The 23,906-nt window shown below is 27.0% G+C and overlaps 1 protein-coding gene across 2 annotated transcripts in view; it reads left to right on the forward strand.

The window, feature by feature from the left end:
- Positions 1-2,397: 2,397 nt before the first annotated feature.
- The window catches only part of Nt5b (5' nucleotidase B), a 90,544-nt gene continuing 69,035 nt past the window's right edge, over positions 2,398-23,906 (forward strand). Inside the window, exons 1-2 of one of the 2 annotated variants that reach the window (XM_065506673.1) lie at positions 2,398-2,661; positions 2,803-2,906. In XM_065506673.1, coding sequence (XP_065362745.1) covers positions 2,413-2,661; positions 2,803-2,906 — 353 coding nt within the window. In that variant the 5' untranslated portion in view covers positions 2,398-2,412. Of the gene's footprint in view, positions 2,662-2,802; positions 2,907-18,620; positions 18,752-23,906 lie in introns of those variants that run through there. The other variant, XM_065506675.1, reaches the window with a different exon arrangement.

Consider the following 23,906-nt stretch of genomic DNA (forward strand, 5'->3'; position numbering starts at 1 on the left):
TGCGCATGTCAACTTTCTTTCAAATTGGACTATACGTTTACAAGTTACATATTTATTGCCGTCTTCCAAACTGCTCAAATTTCAACAAGGTTGTGAAATTCATTGTCAAGCTTCATGAATACATGTACCGTTATGTTTTTATTCAAATATTATAATGAACTCTTTAACATGGTTTATGGTTTATTTAGAAAAGAAATTGCATTAAAAATAAAGAAAATACGAAAGTTTGAAAATTGCTGGGACGTATTATCCCATTAGTCCCGAAAGGGTTAAGGGAATGGTTAACATTTTTAAAAATGATTTTAAAAATTTGGATTGAATAATTCTTTCGAACTTTTGCTTTAAATGAATACATATTTTGAAAGTATATAAATTATTCTGGGAACAAATCAAATTTTGTCTGTTCATAATTGTTCTCTGGGGTGTATCTATCGAACACCGGTTTCGCTAAAATCACTTTTTCTGTATATCAAAATTTTCTGAAGTACTATCATATAAATTCAAAAAGGAATTTTTGGTTAATAATGCTAATAAACAGTACCATATTATATATCATATTAAAGGTATTTTGAAGCACTATCAAATGATACCCATAATGATCAAACTATTTTCCAAATATATAAGAAATTTACTATTATATATGTATATTAACTTTAAATTCCTATAAATCTTGAACTAAGAGAGAGCGGGACAAAATTTTAATGTTTTTATAATTATGAGAGCTATCAACACCAAACAAATTATTAAAATTCAAGCTGTTTCGATGATCTTGATTTATGCCTACTTCTGTAATTCTGTTTGTAAAAATTACAAAGTAAAGTTTTAGTTTAATTAATTTCAATTTACACCATATTTTACCTTTAATCGATTGTCCCTGAGTGTGTATTTTATGTGTTTGGTTTTTGTTTTGCTGATTTTATGTTTTTGGTCTTTTCTTCTTTCTCTTTATTAATGGTACCTATTTCTTGTATATTTTATGTTGTTGTTTTACTTTGACACTTCATCCTTCAATCACATGATTGGCCGGTCGGTTTGGTCATGTTATTTTCTCATGTTTTGTTTCCAATTGCGTTTTTTTTTAATGACAATAACAAACTCTTGTTTCTTCATTAAAATTCGAAGGAATGGAAGGTTGTTTGTGGCTGAGATTTGCAAATGTTTGCATTTTGTTAAAAAAAAACAAGAAAATATGAATAAATTTTCCATAAGTTCCATTGATTGTTTATCATATTTTGTTTAAATGACAAGTTTTTTTTCTTGATTTTAGCATGTGTATGAGAGGTTTTGGCCAGTGGCCAAATTGGTATAATTTAGCAAAGTCATCTTCTAATAGATTGTTTACTATTTATTATTAATTTTTAAATATGTATTTTAATAGATAACATCTGTTTGTATTTTTTAACATACATATCGATTTTTGTTTTTTTTAGTAGTTTGTATATTCGTATGTATATGTACTAGATACCTATAAAAAATATTTATTTGTTTAAGTTTATTAATTTTTGTTGTAGGTAGACTATGCAAATAATGTTTAATAAACAATTAATCGTGTTATTTAGTTGTCTTTCTGTTTATTTACACTCATTCATTTAATAAAGTATTTTTAGTTTTAACGGTTTATTATGTGCGAATATTATTGCATATTTTTAGGCTTAAAATAATTACACTGGGAAAAACTTGAAATTATAGGTATAAATCTGAAAAATTAATAAAAGAAAGTATGTACGTCACAGTGGTTTAGAAAAAAAGAGTGAAATAAATCTGTAACTTCTAAACCCTTAGTCCGATTTGAATGCACAAAGAAGAAGTGTTCTCGAGTTTATGTTTTGAATTTTAACCCCATGGGCCAACCAGGGATCCCCAAAGTAGGACACCTCGGGCATGTTAAATTTTTAAAACGATGCCTATTTCTTCGTCTGTGTTCGAATTTCAAAAAAATTACATATCCTCGTCGAGCACTACAAAAAACCCTACTCCACTTTTTTGATAACAGAGCGATCAAATATTTCCCTATTTTCCTCATTTCTCTTTAGGGCAAAATATATGTAAAATTTTGTAAATAAAAAATTCAGTTTATTAATGCAGCCTTTCCTATGTTCTTGATTTTCTATACGAGGTAGATTTCGAGCCTTATAAAACTCTTAAGCTAGACTTACAATTTTCTCTATATTTTTTTTGTATTAACATTTGTAATTATATTTTTATTAATAAAACATTTTATCCCCTTTTTTTAATGTAAATTCAAAATGCTAAAACCTTATTAGTTTGCTTTATTTTTCTTTTTTCCCCCTCAAATTTTACTTACATGTACTCAAACTCCACAACAATCTCAAAAACACTGATCCATACAACACCCATCTCCATCCTTTATGTAAAATATTCTTAAATGCTTTTGATTTGTAATTAAACGAAATGGCTAAACAACTTTATGTTTTTCGTAATGTGCTGCTCTTGAATAATTGTAAAAATCTTAATAACTATTTTCCAAAATTTCCTCTAAAATCTTGCACTCAATTGTATGCTACAAATGTAAAAAAACACAAGCTTTTCTTTAGACCAACCTGTATCAGCACCATCAACGACAACAGAACTCGAAACATCAACAACATTTTCAATACTGAAATCATGTCACAAAAACGTTTTTTCCATGATGCTAATATTGTAAGTACTGGACAATTTTTTTTTTAAATTAAAATCAAGCGTATTTGTAAAATTTATTTCTTTAGTAAAGCAAATATTTTTCTATATATTAAATGAATTAAATTTATTTTGTCATATTAATATCGTATATTTTGTTTCTAGTTTAACTACTCAATGCAGGAACAATCATTTGAATACACCTCACCCACTTCACCTAATGGCAGCAGTATGCCGGTGAAGAAATATTATCGTAAAGCTGCTCATAGGTAAGTGAAAATTCTGAAGAATCTAAGTAACATTTTAAAATAATTATGTTTTATTATTAATATTAAAAGTATCATTTTTTGTATACGATTTTATTAAATATAAAAACAATTGTTCAAATACACCGCCATAATTTCTCCCAGTGTTTGAAACATATGTTTTATACGTTGTTTGAATCATAGAGAAACATAGAGCGGAAACTAGAAAATAACTCAAACAAAAAAATTACTCAAAATAATCCCACATACGAGTGTTGTTTTTGATTTCATATAGTTTTTCTACTAATACATACTCACCACTTAGGTTTTTGACAATTTAGTTAGGTCTTTAACAGGAGAGTTTCCGCTCTATGTCTATTCTCTATGGTTTGAATAATGTCATCGTATGGCAAATTTCTATATCAAAACAAACAACAAAAGAAAACTTTTTTTAATAAAAACAAAAAGAAAATGGGAATAAACGGTGCATACGTGACGACTGCGTCATAGATTATTTAAGTACGTCATACCATCAGTTGTTATTACGACAATAATCGATGCAGTGATCACGTAGCCAGGCATACGTTCATGTTTATATACAAACTAGCTGACCCGGTGCGCTTCGTAATAAAATAAAAAAGTTGCTAACATAAATTTGATTTAGTTTTTAAGGATCAATGTGTTACAACACAAGCCACTTCCAAATTGACTATAAACAGTTATCAATGGGTTGATCCCTCTTTGATAATAAGGGCTTGAATCAGAAACAAGATTATGAAAATTATTTTCCGGTCGTATTTCTGAATTACCGATTGACCTTATTTTTCTTAAAATCGTAGTATTTACAAAGTTATTAACAATTTAAGACATTTGAGTTTTTATACCCTTCATCTTCGAGAGATGGGTCATTCCGTTTGTAATTTTCAAAATATAATTTTCCGAAATATATATTTTGGATCCTTATAGATAGCGGAGTCTGTCTGTTGAAATCAATTTTCTGAAGACCCCTGATATCTTCGGGATCCAAATCTTCAATAATTCTGTCATACATGCTTTCTAGAAGTTTGCTATTTAAAATCAGCAAAATCGATCCACAAATGGCTGAGATATGTGGAAAAAACCAGGTCAACCTCGATTGTTTTACTAAGTCATTAATATAGACAATATGGATATCTATCTAATGATAGATATTTCAAAGACCTATGCAACGACGTATATAAGACCATAGTAGTAGTAGTTAGACCTACAATGGGTCAAAATCGGAAAAAATATTTGTTAAATCGAATTTTTTTCACAAAAATTTTTTTTTTAAATTTAAAAAAAAAAATTTTAAATTTAAAAAAAATTAAATTTCAAAAAAACAATTCGAAAATTTTTTTTTCCAAAAAATTAAAAAATAAATTTTGTTTACCTAAAAATATTTAAAATTTTTATTTTGAAGTATAATTTGGTGAAGGGTATATAAGATTCGGCACAGCCGTATATAGTTCTTTTATTTGTTTATAATAAAAATCGATTTTAGGTATGAGATATGAGTGATAATAGATTCTTAGCTTATTTTCCTTAAAATCGCAGTATTTACAAAGTTATCAACGATTTAAGATATTTGAGTTTTTTATTTAAAAATATCGATTTTTTATATGAAATATCAGTGATCACAGATTGACTTTCTTTTTCTTAAAATCGCAGTATTTACAAAGTTATTAACGATTTAAAATATTTGAGTTTTTTAATACTAAAAATCGATTTTAGGTATGACATATAAGTGTTCACTAGGGTGATTGATTCTGCGACATTTTTTAGAAACCGGTTTTCGGTTTCTTCGAAATATTGCAATTTAATATAAACCAGTTTCCGTTTCTGTTTTTTAATAATAACCGCCTAGAAATAAGAAGAAAATAAGTTTTATTTTATATTAAAGATCTCATACTTATAATAAAGAATATACATGTATTCTAATTACAAAAAACAAGCCTTTTTAAAACGCTTAAATACTTTTTAATTCTAATTTTGATTACTTCTTTTAAAGTTCACAAGGTCTTCGGATCAAATTCAAGAAAAATACGGTTTCTTCGATATTCGAAATGTGAACTTTTCAAAAAAACTGGTTATATCCAGTTATTAAAAACCGGGCCGATTACCCTAGTGTTCAGAGATTGACCTTATTTTCCTTAAAATCGCAGTATTTACAAAGTTATTAACGATTTTCGATATTTGAGTTCTTTATACTAAAAATTGGTTTTTTACAAAGTTATTAACGATTTAAGATATTTGAGTTTTTTATATCGTTTCGAAAATGAGAATTACGCTTTTAGTTTTGAATAGATTCCGATTAACCGAAACGAGAAATAAACAATTTTCAATTCTCTTTTGTTTTAAAAGTTCCCAATAACCAGAGCTACAAGATTTACTCAGGTGTAGTAAAGTGACACCATTACTTTTGTTGCTTTGTTTTCACAGGTGAATTTGTTGTTTTGTTTTTACAAGTGAGTCAGCACACCAATAACTTTGCAAGTATTTCAAAACTATATATTAATATATAACTGTGTATATCTGTGATCATAGGTCCAAAATTGATTTTTAGTTATATGAAGATTTAAAAAAATAGACAATCACTATTTCTAATTTAAAATCCGTTTTTATTTTAAACATTAATCATTATTAATATCTAAATAAGAAAGTTATGTTATGAAATGATCTGTATGATCGATGATCAGCTGGACATTGCCTGATTAATATTTCTGGTAATTTTTAATTGGTAATGGATTAAAATTTACTTTAGTATAACTGTCATACAATTAAACACAAAGTATTTATTTGTTTTTTTATATTTATTTCCTAATTTTTGTCAAATACAGATTTTATTTCATTATTATCAATTATTATCAAGTTCAACGATCCGCTGCTTACTAGGTGGTATTTATTTTTTGTCTGATTAAATATAAATATATAATATTTTCTTAATAATCTTTTTGTAAACAACTGCCATGAGAAAGGAAAAAATCATGAGATTTTTAAATAAGACAAGGTCGATATTTGATGTAAGCTACATTATTTTAGAGATTAAGTTTTACAAATTTCAATAGGGTTATGAAATATTACTTACTTTCTTTACTTATACATATATAATTAATAATTTATAATACATTTTGTAAGGGGAAGAAAGCATAGGGATATCATTGTTTGAATATCCAGCACCTAAGATATGGAGGTCATATAGATTTGGTAACACTTTCAAATATGTATGTGATGATCTTGATATTTAATAATGTGATCTTCTTAATTGCTCAGTTTTAAATGCTTTACAGACCTTATGACACGCTACCATTGTCTACAGTTGCTACAACATGATCATTTAAAATACAAATCTTGCGTCAATTTCTTTGTCTTATCAGCGCATTATTGTTATTGTTGTTATATATTTAAATATATTAAAAACAAATATTGTTTGCTATAAATTATTTATTAAAAAATATAACTTATTTTTACGGTTGATTAAATTCAACTTGTTTTTTAAAGTGCAATTTTTGAATTGAATTGATTATTGTTGTCAATGTTGTTACAAATTCTAATCTATTTTTGAAATACTTAGATTTAATAAAAACTACTTTTTTATGATTTTATTATTATTGAAAAAGAGTTTATTTTGAGACTAAAAATAAATTAGACAGATAAGTAGAACTCACGTATAAACAAAATGTTTTGTACACTAAATAATTAGCTGATGATTTGTCAATAGATTTTATAACCTCTAACACCTTTACTCGTGGTGAATGAGGATATAAGAATTATTAGTGAGTTAAGTCCGCCTGTTTGTATGTGTAAAACACGATCACTTGCAAAATATACAACCGAAATTAATGAGATTCTTACAAACATTTTTGCCATTGTCCTAAGTAGTTTGGTATTAAAAATTAGTGAAATCGTTTTAGTAGAAAAAAAGTTATGAACCAAAATATGAGACAACCTAAACACATTTGATGTATTTTCCCTAAATAATTTCCAACGGATTTATAGGCATCATTTTGTAAACGAACTTAGTTTGCGTAGTTCAAGATTTTGGTGAAGGGCATTTAAGATTCGGTCCAGCCGAATGTAGAATTCTAACATGTTTTATTTTCTTTATTTGGAATTAAATTTTTAATGTATTTATTGTTTTTCCCAACAATTTTATTAAATTGTTTTCAAAATTTATGCAAAATTCATTAATAATAAAAACAAATTATATATTTGTGGGTAAATGCAAGTTGAATGACCAGCTGAAAAGAAAAGTTGAAAGAACACAGAAATGTATTAAGTGAATTATTTTATTTTTAATATTGGGATGTAAATAAAATATTTTTTATATAAAATTTTTAAACATTTAATGATTTAAAATGTTTATTAAGAGTATGGTTTAAAAATGTAGTATTTACAATAGATGACCTATCTTTTGAACGCAGTATTTGTTTTTAATATCTTATATGTAATTTTGAATGCTAATTTTTTAAGTCGTGGAAATATAACCATATAAGGACACCAGCTCAAAAAAAAGACCCGTGTCTCCCAGTTTTGCCCAAAGTCATACACTTTTTTTATGGGCCCCCAAAGATTTAGGGCCTCGCACAGTGGATTATATAAGGTGTATGCATCTCATAATTGATTTTTGCAAATTATTGAAATTAACCATCAAACAACTTGTATCGTAAATTTAAGATGTCAAGCAATAATTATTTGCAGAAATTATAGTTATTATGTCAACAGAAGTATTCGAAAATGGCGACAAAATACACTACTTTCCACTTTAAAGATTTGGGGAGTTAAAATTATACCATATTTAAGGGTGTATTTTTAATATTTATAATTATTTTTTTCAGAATTGTTATACCTTGTTGGAAAGGCTATCTTGTTCAGATTCTATCTTTGTAATGAGTTTTGTATATATTGTTAGCAGATTTGAAATTTATTGATTTAAAATATATAATGTTTTTTGGCTTACCTTCGCAAATTCTACTAGGATTTTAACTATTGGCGCCGTTTGCCACAGATCTAGTTTTAACACAGAATTAAAGCCTAACTTATTGTCTAAAATATATATCAAAATTAGCTGCCTTTTGGTGCCTATAAGCAACTCTGAAGTTTAAGAAAAAAAATTATCAACTCTTTTTGATTTTAGTTACTTTTCATAGCATATGTTGTTATGATAGGTTATACAAATTTATAACTATATATAAAGTAAATTTAGTTCTTAACAAAACAGTGTTTTAATTTTCTTAACCGGATGAAAATGTAAAAGTTATTCAACTTCTCAAAAAAAACAAAGTATAAAAGTAAAGGTAAATTTTTTCGAAAAAGTTAATAATTTTTTTCGAAAAGTTTAATAAACTTGTTTTAAATTAAAATTTTTTGTTTTATATTTAAAATTAAAAAAAAATTTGTTGGTGAAAAAAAATTCTGGTTAAAAAATATTTTTTCCGATTTTGACCCATTGTAGTCCAACTTACTATGGTCTTATATACGTCGTTGCAAAGCTCTTTGAAATATCTATCATTAGATATCCATTTTGTCGATATTAATGTCTTAGTAATCCAGATATAGGTAAACAAGTAAGAGTGCTATATTCGGCTGTGCCGAATCTTATATACCCTTCACCAAATTATACTTCAAAATTTTAAATATTTTTAGGTAAACAAAATTTAATTTTTTTCCAGCTGTTTTTTTCATATTTTGGAAAAACATTTTTTCGATTGTTATTTTAAATTTTTTTTTTAAATTTTAAAATTTTAAATATTTTTTTTTTTGTTTTTTCAATTTTTTTTGTGAAAAAAAAAATTCGGGTTAAAATTTTTTTTTCCGATTTTGACCCATTATAGGTCCATCTTACTATGGTCTTATATACGTCGTTGGAAATGTCTTTGAAATATCTATCATTAGATATCCATATTGTCTATATTAATGTCTTAGTAATCCAGATATACAGTGACGGACAATACAATAGAATCACAACATATGAATTCGATGAAAGCGGTAAAACAAAAAATTTTATTTCAAAATTTAAAATTTGTTTATTATATATTAATGCTCATAACGTAAACAATAAATAGAAAAAAATAAAATAAAAAAATAACACATTCTTATGTTAAAAACGATGTCAAATCTAAAAGACTAAATAAAATATGCGACATTCAAATAGAATCAATCAGTCTTAAAATGATTAAAAATAAAAAATCATCATAAGAATTCGTTGTTTTCTTAATATTTTGTTGCATATCAATTATTTCTAATAACAGCATCAAATCTTTTCGGAATTGAATTTAACAAACTTTCGCATGTAGATCGGGAAATTGCATACCATATTTCCTGAATTTTCTGCCAAAGTTCTTCCTTGTTTTTCAATTTTTCAGGTCCGAGTTTGTCTTTTACTATTTTCCATAGGATTTAAGTCTGGTTATTGAGACGGCCATTCTATAACATGAATTTTCTTATATAAAAACCATTTTTTGGCAAGACCTGACGTGTGCTTTGGGTCATTATCTTGTTGGAAGAGCCATTTAAGGGCATATTCCATTCTGCATGTGGCTTTATAACATTCTCCAAAATATTTACATACAAGTGGTTATCCATATTTTCTTTAAACCAATAAATTGGAAAAACATCCCCATATAATAATATTTCCCCAGCCATGTTTAAAAGTTTTTGGTTTTTGCCATTTTTTGGACGTCTAACCCATGTCTTATCATCACTACCAATTAAATTAATGGTCGTTTCGTCCGTCCACAACACATTTTGCCACTTTTTTATATTTTCTGGAAAATGTCGAAATTACAAACGGAATGACAAACTTATATATATAAGGTAAAGGGTATAAAAATAGGGGGCCCATAAAAAAGTACATGACTTTGGGCAAAACTGGGAGACACGGGTCTTTTTGGTCTTTTATCTCGTTATGTTGTCCGTATATGGTTATATTTTTTCGTGTTGCACAGTGTTATTGAACATTATACTGTAAACAACATAGTTTTTCTGTGCGGTTCAGCAGTTGTGATTTTGATACGGAAGACAAATATCGCACAGGCCAACCAAAAAAGTTTGAAGACCAAGAATTGAAGGCATTACTCCATGAAGAATCATTGGGAGCTACTCAAGCAGGAATTTCAAAACGTTTGCGATTAGCAGGATTCATCCAAAAGCAGGGAAATTGGATACCATTGAAAAACGATTTTGTATGTTTGAAATGCTGCTTGAACGCCATAGAAGAAAATCATTTTTGCACTGAATCATTACTTGCAATGAAAAATGGATCTATTACGATAACCCGAAGCGTAAGAGATCGTATCCATGGCGCTAAGGTAATTCTCTGTATTTGGTGAGACCAAAAGGGTCCTATCTATTATGAGCTGCTAACATCTAGCAAGACCCTCACATGGCAACGATCAGCCACTTGTTGCAATACGTGTTAAAAACTATTTAGAATGAATTGGTGGAGTAGTTTTGCCTCACTCGCATTATAGTCCTGATCATGCCCCATCCGATTACTATTTGTTTCGATCGATGCAGAATGCTCTCTCTCGGATACGCTTCACTTCAGAATAGAGTATCCGAAATGGCTTTATTCGTTCTTGGCCTCAAAAGAGGAGCACTTCTTTTGGCTCGGAATTCATATGTTGCCACAAAAATGGAACAAGGTCATACATAGCTAACAATGACTATTTCGTTGAATAATTTTATATTTTAAAAATGTTTCATAATAAAAGCTACACCCAATACTTAACTTTATTAGTTTATAAATTTAAAGAAAATTTAGCTTAAATCTTCACAAATCCTCTCCCATTATCAAATACTCTGTAACACCATATCCATACACACTTTTCAATTATTTTAAATACAAATTTGTTTTGTTTAGAATAAAGTGCAAATAATAATAAAAAAAATAAAAATAAACAAACTTTCAAACAACTCGTTTATCTCTTGGTAACCATATGTATGTGTTACATACAACTCAACACACAGTTTGTGTTTGAATAAAACTTTTCAATACCAGCTACTTGCAAAGTAATCAATAACCTCAACATTTTGTATATTTGACAGCTTAATACTCGCTAACAAAAGAGACACAAAATTTCTACTCGTATTGGAATTGGGTTTTTATTAAAAATGATAAAATGGTATTTGAAATCAAATAAGGCATACAATAAAATCAATCTTTTTATGGTGTACAAAATCAAATTATTTATTAAATTTTCTAACAATAATGGAATATTTATACATGTTTTCTCTATTTATTTATACCCATATCAGTTAGCGAGTTTTTTTTAAATAAATATTTATAAGAATAATTAACACATTCTTTCACATGGCTGTTTGACATAACAATACAATACAATTTTATATTTTTTGTGTTTCGATAATTTTATTTTTGGGGCCAATGATATTTGGTATTTTTCTGCAAAAAAATGGAATACTAAATTTAGTTTTATAAAAAGATTAAAAAATCCGACAGATTAATTTAAGCGATTAGAATATTTTAGTGACATAGGTTATATATTTTTAGTTTTTACTAACATAAAATACAGATGTCTAGCTCACTGTGTCCCTTATCCTGGTTATATAACTAATGTTTTTAGCGCTTAAAATATGAATTTTTATGCTGAAAAATTCTGCCTGGCTTAAGTAAACTAAGTGCGTTCTCAAAAAATTATAAAAAAAAATCCCTTGTATGAAAATGTCTTTTTAGGTTTGTCGAGACTAAGAACTTCTCAGCTGTATACCCAAATTTGTCCATTCCCCAATCCCTAAGGTCAGTATAAATTAAAAGTATTCATCAGCAGATGACCCATCGTCATACAGACCATTCATTCCTGCTAATTTTAGAAAAACATGTATAAAGGGTTTTCCAATAAGGCCGCCATATTTTTATGGCGGCGCACAGTGCTTTGTTCAATGGACAAAAATCAAAAACAAGATCATGTCATTGATGTTAATGAAATTTATATTTTTGAATAGACAACTCATTCGTGTAAATTTTTTTTTTAAAAATATCTCTTTATGTCAACATAAATTTTATGGAGAAAAATATATTTTTTTATGGTTAACTTAAATAGTTGTTAAAAGTACTATGAATGTGGAATTATGGAAAATTACTGTTTTTGTCAAAAAAGTTTAACTGTTTAATCTGCGCAATTTTTAATAATTAACATTTTCTTTTATTGTAAGCCTGAAATTCAATATTAGTAAAATATGTGTTAATCAATTTTGATTATGTTTTACTAAATAATAGCCTTAAGTATTATATCTAAGAAAATGTAATCATTGTTGTCCTTTCGTATGAAAACTATTAAAACTTTGTTTTTGTTTAAATGTATAAATTCACATTTCGTAAATTTTCAATTTGATGGTTTGGGGAAATAGCTCCAGATTTTTGGTTTTTTATAAAATAATAACGTTTTTTAAATAACTAAGAAATTTTGCGTTATTTAATAAGAGTAGTTTTATGGCATAAAGTGTATTAATAGTTCTATATTTGGTTCTTGATGTTGTATGTTTTTTTTGCTGAAATCAAAAAAAAAAACAAGTAAGAGAGCTATATTCGGCTGTGCCGAATCTTATATACCCTTCACCAAATTATACTTTAAAATAAATTTGTTTAAATATTTTTAGTTAAACAAAATTTATTTTTTTTTAATTGTTTTTAAAATTTTTTTTTTTTATATTTTTTAATTTTTTTAAAAAAAAGTTTTTTCCAAATTTTTTTAAAAAAATTTTTTGATGAAAAAAAAATTCGGGTTAAAAAATAATTTTCCCGATTTTGACCCATTATAGGTCCAAGATACTATAGCCTTATCTACATCGTTGCAATGGACTTTGAAATATCTATCATTAGATATCCATATTGTCTATATTAATGACTTAGTAATTCAGATATAGATCAAAAATAGGTCAAAAATCGAGGTTGTCCCGGTTTTTTGCTCATATCTCCGTTAATTATGGAGCGATTTTGCTGATTTTAAATAGCAAATTATTGAAGATTTGGATCCGGAAGATATCTGGGGTCTTCAGAAAATTGATTTCAACAGACAGACAGATCCAGAATATATACACTTTATAGGGTCGGAAATGAAAAATGTAGAAATTACAAACGGAATGACAAACTTATATATCGTCACCTAAATGCAAAATAACGTAACATCACTTTTCATTAGTTTATAGGAGAAGCAAAAAACGATATAAAATGAAAACTACTTGAGATATTGAAACAAAATTTTCAAATCTGAATTACAGTAACTAGAAATATATTTTATGAAAAAAACTAATTTTTTCAAAGCACACTTTATGTTATGTGGCTTACGTTTTTTTGAATTGTTATTTTCTGAAACAAAAAAACGTATCATCAATATAAATTTTTATGAAAAAATAAAAACTTAAATAAAAATATTTTTTTTATTTTAAATAAAAGCAGTTTATATATACATTTTTATTAGTACATATTATGTTTTTTTAATTTTAATTACTAACAACTACTTTTTTAAACTAAAAAAGTTTCTTCATTAAATTTTCATTAAGACTGCAAAAAATATTCAATTGCAACAAATTTATTAAAAAAAGTTAGGATACTACCTAAAATAAGGTAAAAACGATTTATTAATCAATTACTAAAAGCGTATACGTTATTTTGTTTAAGAAAATCATATACTTGATGATACTTTAGTTTCAATTTTGGTTATAACTTGGTTATTTTTGATAGTAAAAGTTTAAAATTTTGCACACATATGTAATATGATGTAATTAATCGTAATCAATAATAAAATCAATTTCGAATTTTTTGATGATACGTTGTTTTGCATTATAGGTGACGATATACTCACGAAGGTGAAGGGTATAATGACAAAGTTTGATTTAATTTTGCAAAAAAATATTTAATAAATTTTATTTTTAAAATAAAAAAATGTCAAGAAAATATAAAATAAAAATAAAATTTTCTGAAAAATATCAATTAACAAAGAAATAAAATATTTGTAGTACTATATATATACTATATGATATCATATAAACAATAAATTTTTTTTCGAAACGATTTTTTTTGAAATACCGAGTATTGCCGTCTATAAATACCTTAACTAAATTAATGCTTGGTTCCAAAATAAAAAAACGATTATTACGAATTTTTTTAAAAAAATTTGATTTTATACAGGATATTGAAATTTCTGAAAATTAATCATTTTATTCAGGTTTATAGGTTTTTTAAGCAAAAGGATATATGGCAGCCACCCGAATCCTTGCTGCGATTGTAATAAAAATGTTCACAAACAACAATAACTTTATTAAAATTATTATAACCAAAATTTTAAAATGTTAGGAGTTTAACTGTAAATTTTATTCAAAATTATATGTTCAGGATATATGGGAGGTACCCGTGTCCTTGCACGGATTTTTTCAAGAATTTTATTTTTTCTTAATCTTACCAAAAGGTAATATTCTACTAATTTTTATTCGTCTCCAATAACTCCTTCTATTTTTGTCCATTGCCTATATAAAAACAAAGTACTGTGCGGCGTCTTTCAAATTTGAATACTTTTTCATATTTAGACACTGACCTTTTAAAAATAGAAATTCTAGGTACATCCGAAGCTTAAAACAGGTCAAGTATTGAATTTATCCGATTTGAACGCCAAATCTCGCTTCAAACGAATAAGTTGTTTTCGGTACAGGTGCCCCGTGATGATCTGGTCAGATTTCAGCAGTTCATAATACATAGGATCCTTTTGCTTCCATCAACTTTAGAGTATTGGCCAGCTGGTTGTCCGGGCTTCACACACGATCTCTTACAATTCGGCTTATTGTAATGTTTCAATTTTTCATCGCATGTAATTATTCGGTGCAAAAATGATTTTCTTTTAAAGCGTTCTAACATCATTTCAGATATGCAAAATCGTCTTTCAAGGTCTATTGCTTTCAATTCGTATGGTACCCAATTCCCCAGCTTTTGGATGAATGATGGTTCTCGCAAACATTTTGAAAGTGGTGCTTTAGTAGCTCCCAATGATTTTGCAATCCTTCTCTTCCATGTCAAAATCAGCACCGATGGAACACATTCAACATAAGCTTTGGTGACCAATCGGAGTGCTTCAGTGGCACTTTCTTTTCAAATTAAAGAAGTAAAGCAAAACTTCCTACATATAACTTGTTGTTGGCTCAAAATTCGAAGCAAAAAAGTTCGTAAATGATTTCTGGAAATGGGTCTTATGTAGGGATGCCAGATTCAGATTCAGATTCGCAAAAAGCTGGACGTTGGGTTTTAAAAAGATGGACAAATAAAAAAAAAACTGGACATTAAAAAATGACCGAGACAATGTTAATTTTGGTTTTGTGTAAATATTTTTTTAAAAATATATTTATATCCATTGTACACTAGGGTGGCCCTTAATAAACGAAAATTGGATTTTGGCCATTCTCACCCCCCCAGTTTGGTGAACATTAGTAAAAAAAATCATCCTGAAAAAATTTTAGGCAAGCCCTCTGAAGTTTTGAGTTGCATTTACAAGGGGAAAAAATTAATTTTTTTAATTTTTTGTAAAAATTTTGTCATTAAAAAATTACTTTTGCAATTTAATTTAAAAGAATAGAAATGTGTACGTAATTTTCTTTCTAATGTTAAAGTTATTAAAAATTCGCCAGGCCATTAACGTGTCTTAGGCAACTAGAACAAGAAATGTAGGAACAAAATTAACATTTTTTGATAAATATTAAAATAAAATCTAATTTTTACTTAAAACATATCCATATTTACTTGTTTATGAGTTTTGTCTTCGTAGGATACCGTTAACCTATTCGCAGGTATGACCAAAAAAATAAAAATTTTAACGGCAGTTTCAATACTCAATTTTCAAATTTTTAAAAATTTTGTTAAACAAATTTCAGAATTTTTTGATCATCTCATTGGGATTTATTGAGAATATAATAGGGAATAAAAATATGAAATTATAAAAATATCTCTTATAGTTTTTCCGTACCTGCGATTTAAATTTTGAAATTTTCGAGAAAAAACAATTATTTGGCCATTTTTTGGGGAATAAGCTCTATTTCCTTACTATTTACTTACTTAATTTCAATATTTGGAATTTCTAATGGAATGATAGCGAAATGTTATTTATTTTTGAGCCGATTTTGATAAAACTTACGAATATTGGGAAATTGGGCTCATTGCCAAAATATTGCCAACAAATTAGTTTTTCTCGAAAATCGCAAAATTTATATCGCAGGTACGGAAAAACTATAAGAGATAATTTTGTTCCTACATTTCTTGTTCTAGTTGCCCGAGACAAGTTAATGGCCTGGCGAATTTTTAATAACTTTAACATTTTTTGACCAATTTCTGTTTTTTAGGTCTCATTAGAACGACAATTACGTTCACATTTCTATTGTTTTAAAATATATCGCAAAAGTAATTTCTTAATGGCAAAATTTTTACAAAAACTGAAAAAATGCATTTTTTCCCATTGTAAATGCATCTCAAAACTTCAGAGGTCTTAACCCCAACCGATTTACCTAAAATTTTTTCAGGATGATTTTTTTTACCAATGTCCACCAAACTGGGGTTGTGAGAATGGCCAAAATCCAACTTTCGTTTATTAAGGGCCACCCTATTGTACACGGTGCTACAGTAAAAAACTAGGAAAATGAGCGAATTCACTTAATTGTGAAAAAATATTCGAAAAGAATCCATCAATTTTTATGATCGATATCTCATTTTGTTTCTATTACATGTGGCTTTGCGATAAAGCAATAAATCTGAACAATTTCTCCCGTTTTCGATTTTTTTAAAAGAAAAAAAAAAATATTTTCACGCAAAAAAATATAATTTTTGCTTCAACTTGTTATTACAACTCCGAAACTGATTGAAACGCAAGATAGGGAAAATGTTTTCAAAATTCAAGCAATCGAAAGAAGAACATTAGCTACTCAATTTTATGTCATACAAAAAAAAGTAAAATCTTTTGAAAATTATCGAATTTACTTAATTGTGAATAAATTCGAAAAGAATCATTAAAGTAATAAACCTGAACAATTTCTGCCATTTTAGATTTTTCGTGAGTTGTTTAAAACACAAAAATTAGCTTTTTCCACTTAAAAAATATATTTTTTCTATTTTTCTATTTAGCTGGACAAATTCAATTTTAGCTTGAAACTGGACAGGCATCAAAAAAGCTGGACAATCCAGCCAAGTCCAGCCCGGCTGGCAACCCTAGTCTTATGTGAGAGCTATGACCAATTATGGACCGATTGTCATGAAATTAGATGCCTTCATTTCTTTCAATATGAAACTTATTTTAGTCAAATTGAATTTGAATTAAAGCATTTTTATAAGACTTCTGCTCGTTAAAGTGATTTACATTTTTTGTTATCAATTGCCTTTAAATAAAACTTATTTATGGAGGATTCTGTGTGGATACTTATGTAAATCAGTGTTTCGGAAGGAAATGTGTGTCAAATTTAATCGACATATCTTTAAAACTGCGACCTGTACACATCGTCAAATCGGCTCAGAAAATTATTCTGCATCGATCGGTATACATCCTTTAAGGTTTGGGCGTTACAAACGTCAAAACAAACACCCATTATGGTGGTGTAGAGTATAAATGCAAGGGATACCCAACAAAATACTGAGTCACTAAAACGGCCAATTTTTGTATAAGTGAAATACTAAAGATGAAATAAAAATTTCTTTAGATTTGTTTTGGTTTTTTGTTTGTTACCTATTAATTGACTGTTTGGAAAAGTTACTTATTTTAAAAATGTTATGATCTTTCAAACGCATTAATGATTGAAATTATACATAGAAAGAGATTTTTTCGGCTTCGACCCAAATACCTAAGCCCATACCTATTTCCAATCAAAGGAAGTCTTAATCAAAATGAAAAATAAGCGTAGGAAAATATAATTTACGCATTTAGGAATGTTACCAATTTCGAATACAAAAAAAGGTACAATGGAAAATTTTCCATACAAAAATAACCAGCCAGTGGATACTTGAAATATTTTCATGATTTCTGGTTTGTTGTTATGTATGAGCGAGCCCACATAATAAAATGAAAACAAAAGCAAAATAAGGTAGAAAGAAGAAAGAACAAAAACAAAAGGCAAAACTCATGAGCCCCCACATCAACATAAAATTCATATCTGAAATAGGAAATAAAACAAAAACTATAAAAAAAAAAGAAATTAAAAATTATTTTCGTACACGATAGATACAGATACAACTGGCAACAACAAAAACAATAACAAAAAAACGGGTGTTTAACCAAGAGCAAGTGAGTAATTGCAAGAGCAAAGTGAGTGTAGCGGAGAGTCACCCTATAATCCACATTCGAATATAGAAGAAGAGTAGTTACTGTAAACAAAACAAAAGTACTCGTTTACTCTTCTTATTGTTGTTTGTTGTTCTTGTTGTTTTTATTGTTAATTCTTCTTTTTATGCCAAAAATGTACTACAAGTTTGTATCTTGTTTTAAATGTATTTTCATATTGTTGGTTTTGTTTTAATTTTTTTTGTTGTTGTTAAGCAAAAGAGTATTCCAACAAACCACTCACTGGGCTGCTCACGATCAGTTGTACCCAGTACGTTGACTGGTATTGATCACAGACCAAAATACAAAATTTATATACATTTTATTGTAATATTTTTATATTTTATTTAATTATTGTGTGTGTGTGTATTCAACAAAAAAAACCAACAAATCCTATAGTGAAAAACCATAAAAAATTTATTTTTGCAAAAAAAAAAATTACATATTCGGAATTTAGACATACAAAATATAAAAACACATAAATAAATATATATAATTTCTATTTTTAACATTCGGTTTTAATAATTATTTATTTATTCCAACAACAAGGTTGGTTTGGTGGGCTGTTGTTTACACTTACTTTGAAATAAGTGTTGTTGTTATTGCTGCTGCTGTAGTTGTTGTTGTTGTTTTTTGTATTACTAAGTGTGAGCAATTCATCGTTTGCAATTAAAATTTACATTGAATGTTAATGAAAAAAATAACTCAAACAAAAACAAACAATTTATTTTTATTACATGAAATTTTACACAAAAATATTTATTCTAAATATCATCGCCTAAATGTTGATATAAACAAAAACTCATTTTTGTTTTGTTATTGGAGCCTAATTAATTTAATATTTGTATCTCTAATTCGAAACTCATGTCTGTAGAGCTGCTGCAATTATTAGAAAAAGTTGTATGGTTGGTGTATTCTATTCGATTTATTTGATAAAAACCAGTGTTTTGAGGATTTTTATAGAACTAAACAACAAGTATTTTAATTACTACATATGTATTTAAATAATGGAATATTTTGTGAAAACGTTAATAAATTTTATACTTAGTTTAAAGGTTTATAAAATAAAATTGGTGTGATTATTGTGTTTTTTTAAACAAATTTTAAAATTTGTTTACAAGAAACTGTCCCAATATCCAAGAAAATTTCAATATAAAGTGTGTCTCAGTAAGAGTACACTTTTTAAATTTAATGTAAGTTTCTGTTGTGCCTGTCATCAGAGTCCCCACGGCTCTGATTTGACGGATATTTTATTATTTTATTTTAAAATTATGTAAAAGTGCATACTTACTGAGACACTCTTTACCTTTGCTGTTTTTTTCCCTTGAGTAATTCTAACTATTTTTATCTTAATCCTGTAAATTTGTCAAATAATTTTGAAAATATTCAATATTCAAGTTCTGATAATTTATTAAATTTCTTGAAATATTTTAAATTGATTTTCTAAATAATGGAATATTTTAATACTTTTTTCTTCAACTATTAAAAAAATACCCAACGGTTTTAATAATTTTAGAAATTAATTTAGTCGCAACAATATAAAACCGCTGTCAACAATTTAACTTGCTATCTTATCAAAAAAACAAACTAATTTAATCATTGTAACATTTTAAACATTTATCGGGTGACATATGTTCGTACGAAGGTGGCTGATAAAAATTGCTTGCTGTTTGTTAATTAGCATTAGCTGTTTAATATTATTGTAGTATGGAAAGACCTTTCAAAACAATAGAATTTCTGTTACATTGTAAAATGTACACATTTTCCCCAACATACCATTTTCTACCTAAATAAATACTATATCTACAATAGTAATTTAAAAAGAAATCAAATAAGGCTATCATTGAGATTTGAAAATTAAAGTTTTACCAATTCGCACAAGTTTTTTTTTATCGATTATTATCAAAATCCGAAATTGGGCTATTTTAAAAATTTCTAAGTTATGTTGCACTTCGTTAGAAAGACCAATCTTAGACGGCACCGATTAATATTTGTTTGCACTCTCAATATGAAAATTTTATGAAAATCGCTAATATCTCTGTCATTTCAATTAAAAAATTTGGTTAATATTGTTACGAAGTTGCACTAACGATTTGAATTTAACGGTCTGTGACGGGTGTTGTTGTGTACATTGGAATAAATAAAGAGTTGTTAGAATTTTAAACTACTAACACCCATTTTCTCAATATCTGGTTATTTTTTATCGTAACGATAAACTGACAGTTCTCATACAAAACAAAAATTTAATTGGAAGTATATCGTTACGATACACGATAACCAGATATTGAGAAAATGTGGGTAAATTGCTTTTATTTGCAATTAAAAGAATTCAGTTTAAATAAAGGAAATAAATCAACGTTTTTAAAAGGTAAAAACGTAACAATTGACCAATTCACAATTGGTGTCGTAGTGTTGTAGCGTTGTATGTTAAATATTAGTTAAATATTTTTTATATGAACCGGTTATTATTTCAATTTATTCTATAAGAAATGGTTTTTATTTCAATAATAACCATATGAACCTGTTATTATTTTAATGTATTCCTTAAGAACATATTATTATTTAATTTAACAGCTTCTTTTCAATATTTGCTAAAATAACCGTCTGTTATTTAAATATTTTTTATAAGAACTGGTTCTTATTTCAATACTTTGTATATTATCCGGTTGTTATTTTAATTTATTTCATTATGGTCTATTTCAATATTTTCTAAGAAACACCGGTTCCTATTTCATTATTTTCTGTAAGAACTGGTTGTTATTAAATACTTTTTATAAAAACCGTTTATTATTTTAATAATTTATATATATAAACCGGTTATTATTTTAATAAATTCTATAATAACCGGTTTTTATTTCAATATTTAATTATTTTATCTTCTTTATACGAAGCGGTTCTTATTTCAATAATATATATGAACCCGTTATTATTTTAATGAATTCTAAATACAATAACTGCTTCTTATTTCGATAATTCACAACATAAATAATTCGAAAGTATTTCTGACAGATTTCAGTACTATACCTTATCTGGGATCCTCCTCTTTAATTAATTTTTATACCCTCCACCATGAGTGGCAAGGGATATTGTATATAAGTTTGCAATTCTATTTGTAATTTCTACATTTTTCATTTGCGACCCCACAAAGTATTTATATTCTGGATCGCTATAGATAGCGGTGTCGATATAGTCATGTCCGTCTGTATATATTGAAATCAACTTTCCGTTGCATCCAAATAACTTACATACATTCTCTCGGCTCGGTTACTATTTAAAATCGAGACAATCGGGCCACAAATGGTAAGGAACCAGGACAATCTCGATTTTTGATCTATTTTTTATCTATGTATATCTGGATTACTAAGTCATTAATATAGACAATATGGATATCCAATAATAGATATTTCAAAGACATTGCAAAGGTATATTATAAGACCAAAGTGAGTCGGACCTACAATGGCTCAAAATGGGCAACATATTTTTTACCCCTAATTTTTGTTTACCAAAACAAATTTTTTCACTAAGACATTAATTTTCAAATTAAAAAAAAGAAATTTAAAAAAAAAAAAAATTTGCCATAAAATTTTTCTTCGCAAATAAATTTAAAAAAAAAAAATATTTAAAATTTGTATTTTAAAGTATAATTTGGTGAAGGGTATATAAGATTTTGTACAGCAAAAATTTCCGGTAAAAAATTGAGGTCACTTCGAAAAGCAACGGACAATTGCTCAATCGAGATCCAGGGGTGTTATTGTGTAATTCGATTCGAAAACATTCGAATTTTTTATGTTTTATACATGGAAATTCGAAAATGTTTTCTTTCGTATTGAATTATACAATAACCGCCCTGAATTTCTATACTTTTTAGGATCGCAAATGAATGCTGTTGGATTTCAGCAAAATGTGGCCAACGTACTGTCAGAAATCTTATGCAGAACATAAGTCAGATAAGGATGGATAGAAAAGTAATAAATTAGAAACAAATTGCTTTTCAGATCCTAAGAAAAGAAGAGTTTTATTATAATAAATAAAATTTCATACACAACCCTTGGCTGTTTTTAGATCGGAATCACTTAAACTTTAACATATTTAATTTTTGAAACCAGTAGGGTCATACCTAGAGTAAAGGGTACAGACACAGATTAATTCCTCCGGGGAACCGATTATATATCTAATACTTTATATAAAATCCAACTTTAGCATTTCTGTGACATGTCGGGGAACTAACCCAAAAGAACTTGTTCTCCTTTGGATGTTGCTGACTAAATCGAATGTAAAGTAATTTGTAATATTTTCTAAGAATTTTTTAAATTTTATTTTAAATCCTTTTTGACTCAAGTTACATGTGATATGTCCTCTTTTGACATGTCACGGGACTACTGCATTGAAAGCAATTGCACAAATTTCCCACAGGTTTGCAAATCAAGAGTTTTATTGTCTTAATTTAAAGTCTATTAATATTTATTTATTGTTTGAGTGATGGATGAATGCTCAAAATTAGATCAAGATTTTCACTTAAGTGTATAATATTTTATAATTACTTTGCTGATTCATTTAAAATTGACATGTCACGATTTAATGTACGGTTTTTGACCGATATTTTTCAACATTTATTTGTAACAACCAACTGCATTTGTTATACATAGTAGGACAAAGCAAAAAAATCATAAAAAATTTATTTGTCTAAACATAATATTAAACAAAGATATTGTGAAATATTCCATTTCGAAAATTGTCAATCATATGCTGAATAGTATCTAGACTTAAAATTTAAAAACTTTCCACTGATAAAAACTTAAACTGTATAGTATATAGTATATTTTTTTCAAAAATAGATAAACACCATACTAGATAAATGTATTCTACTACTTATTGTACATATTCTGCATTAGTTTACTAAATCTACCTTTATAATTTCACATTAACATTTGTAGTAGACTGTTTTAAGCGTGTACAAGTGTATTTATATTAAAATTATTTAATTTAGCATAATGACATCATACTTTTTTAACAGAATTATTTACGTCAAAGATGTCTAAGATTTTAAGAGCATTATTTCAAATTATACTTTTACTTTTCAACAATAATATAACAAATAACAAAATAATTATTTAACTTAATTGTATCAACTTAAATAAACATATTTCTTGCAAGTGGCATTTAAATTTAAAACTCGTAGATAAAAATAAAAGCAGCAACAGCTGAAACATTTTTATATTCTTTAAACATAAATTAACTTATTTAACTTAAACTTTTGATTACTTAAAATGGCATCATTATTATCGTGATGATAAAACAGCTTGAATATAGAAAATGCATTTGCAAATATTTGTTCTTTCTGTTTTTTTTTGTTTATCATTTCCTTAACTCAAACCTAAAACAATTCATAAAATAAGGAAAAAGAAAAAACGTAGCAAAACAAACTTTAAAAAATATGTCAACTCATAAATAACATTTGAAATGCAAATTTCTTTTATAAGAATGTATCTACATACTTTATATTATTATATACAACATCATTATATTTAACACACTTTGTATTCGAATGCGTTAATGTTCATGTACGTGGTCTGTGTTATAATTTTTGGCTGATCTAAATAATAATAATAAAGAAATTGACAGTGAATTTATTTGGTGGATGATTTCTTAAACGTTAGAAGTTTATTAATTTTATTAGAATTTCAAATAAATATGCTTTGTTCTA

This window comes from Calliphora vicina, chromosome 4 (genome assembly GCF_958450345.1).
Source record: "Calliphora vicina chromosome 4, idCalVici1.1, whole genome shotgun sequence".
NCBI classification, from domain to species: domain Eukaryota; kingdom Metazoa; phylum Arthropoda; class Insecta; order Diptera; family Calliphoridae; genus Calliphora; species Calliphora vicina.